The sequence below is a fragment of the Centrocercus urophasianus genome, unplaced genomic scaffold, assembly GCF_019232065.1.
Source record: "Centrocercus urophasianus isolate 14NV4802_14NV808 unplaced genomic scaffold, USGS_Curo_1.0 seq_1137, whole genome shotgun sequence".
Lineage (NCBI taxonomy): Eukaryota > Metazoa > Chordata > Aves > Galliformes > Phasianidae > Centrocercus > Centrocercus urophasianus.
This window is the reverse complement of record NW_024884295.1, coordinates 9,512-10,107: the sequence shown is the minus strand read 5'-3', so window position 1 is coordinate 10,107 and position 596 is coordinate 9,512. Positions and strand designations below refer to the sequence as shown.

At 72.1% G+C, this 596-nt stretch overlaps 1 protein-coding gene across 1 annotated transcript in view; it reads left to right on the top strand.

Annotated features, from left to right (window-relative positions):
- The first annotated feature begins 32 nt into the window (after positions 1-32).
- The window catches only part of LOC122155420 (arf-GAP with SH3 domain, ANK repeat and PH domain-containing protein 2-like), a 2,433-nt gene continuing 1,869 nt past the window's right edge, over positions 33-596 (top strand). Inside the window, exons 1-2 of the mRNA XM_042809254.1 lie at positions 33-177; positions 385-589. Coding sequence (XP_042665188.1) covers positions 33-177; positions 385-589 — 350 coding nt within the window. The remainder of the gene's footprint in view (positions 178-384; positions 590-596) is intronic.

Below are 596 nucleotides of genomic sequence, written 5' to 3'. Positions count from 1 at the left end.
CCCCCCCCCCCCCACGCTGGAGCTGCGCAGGGATGGACATCACCAACCAGACCTACGAGAGCATCCTGGTGGCTTCGCGTCCCGCACCGCGCCGGGCGCACAGCGAGGAGCTGCCCCCTCCCCTGCCCCTTAAAAACCCCACCCGGGGCGGCCCCCGCTCTAAGCACAGCCCCACGGGTGAGTCTGAACCGGGGGGGGGAACCCGTGAGTGCCGTGCCGCCAGCCTCGCTGCCCCCATCATGTCCCCATCATGTCCCCGTTGTGTCCCCCCACCCCAGAGCGCCCCGAGCTCCCCCGGCAGACGTCAGAGCCGCACTTTGCTGGTTTGACGGAGACCCCCGCGCCGCGCAGCCTCTCCTCTTCCTCGTCCTCATCCTCCTGCAGCGCGGGGGCTCTGGAGGGCACAGCTCTGCCCCCCCCCGGCTGCCAGCACCCGCAGCCCCCCCGAAGCGCGACGGGCGGCGTATTGGGAGACGCGCTCCGAGACGGAGAGCGGAGGAACGCGGAGGGGGACGGAGCTGAGCGGCCCCTCCCCCGGGCAGCCCCCGCCGGGTGCTGTGACTCCCGATGTCACTCCCGTCAAGTTTGGGTAGGGG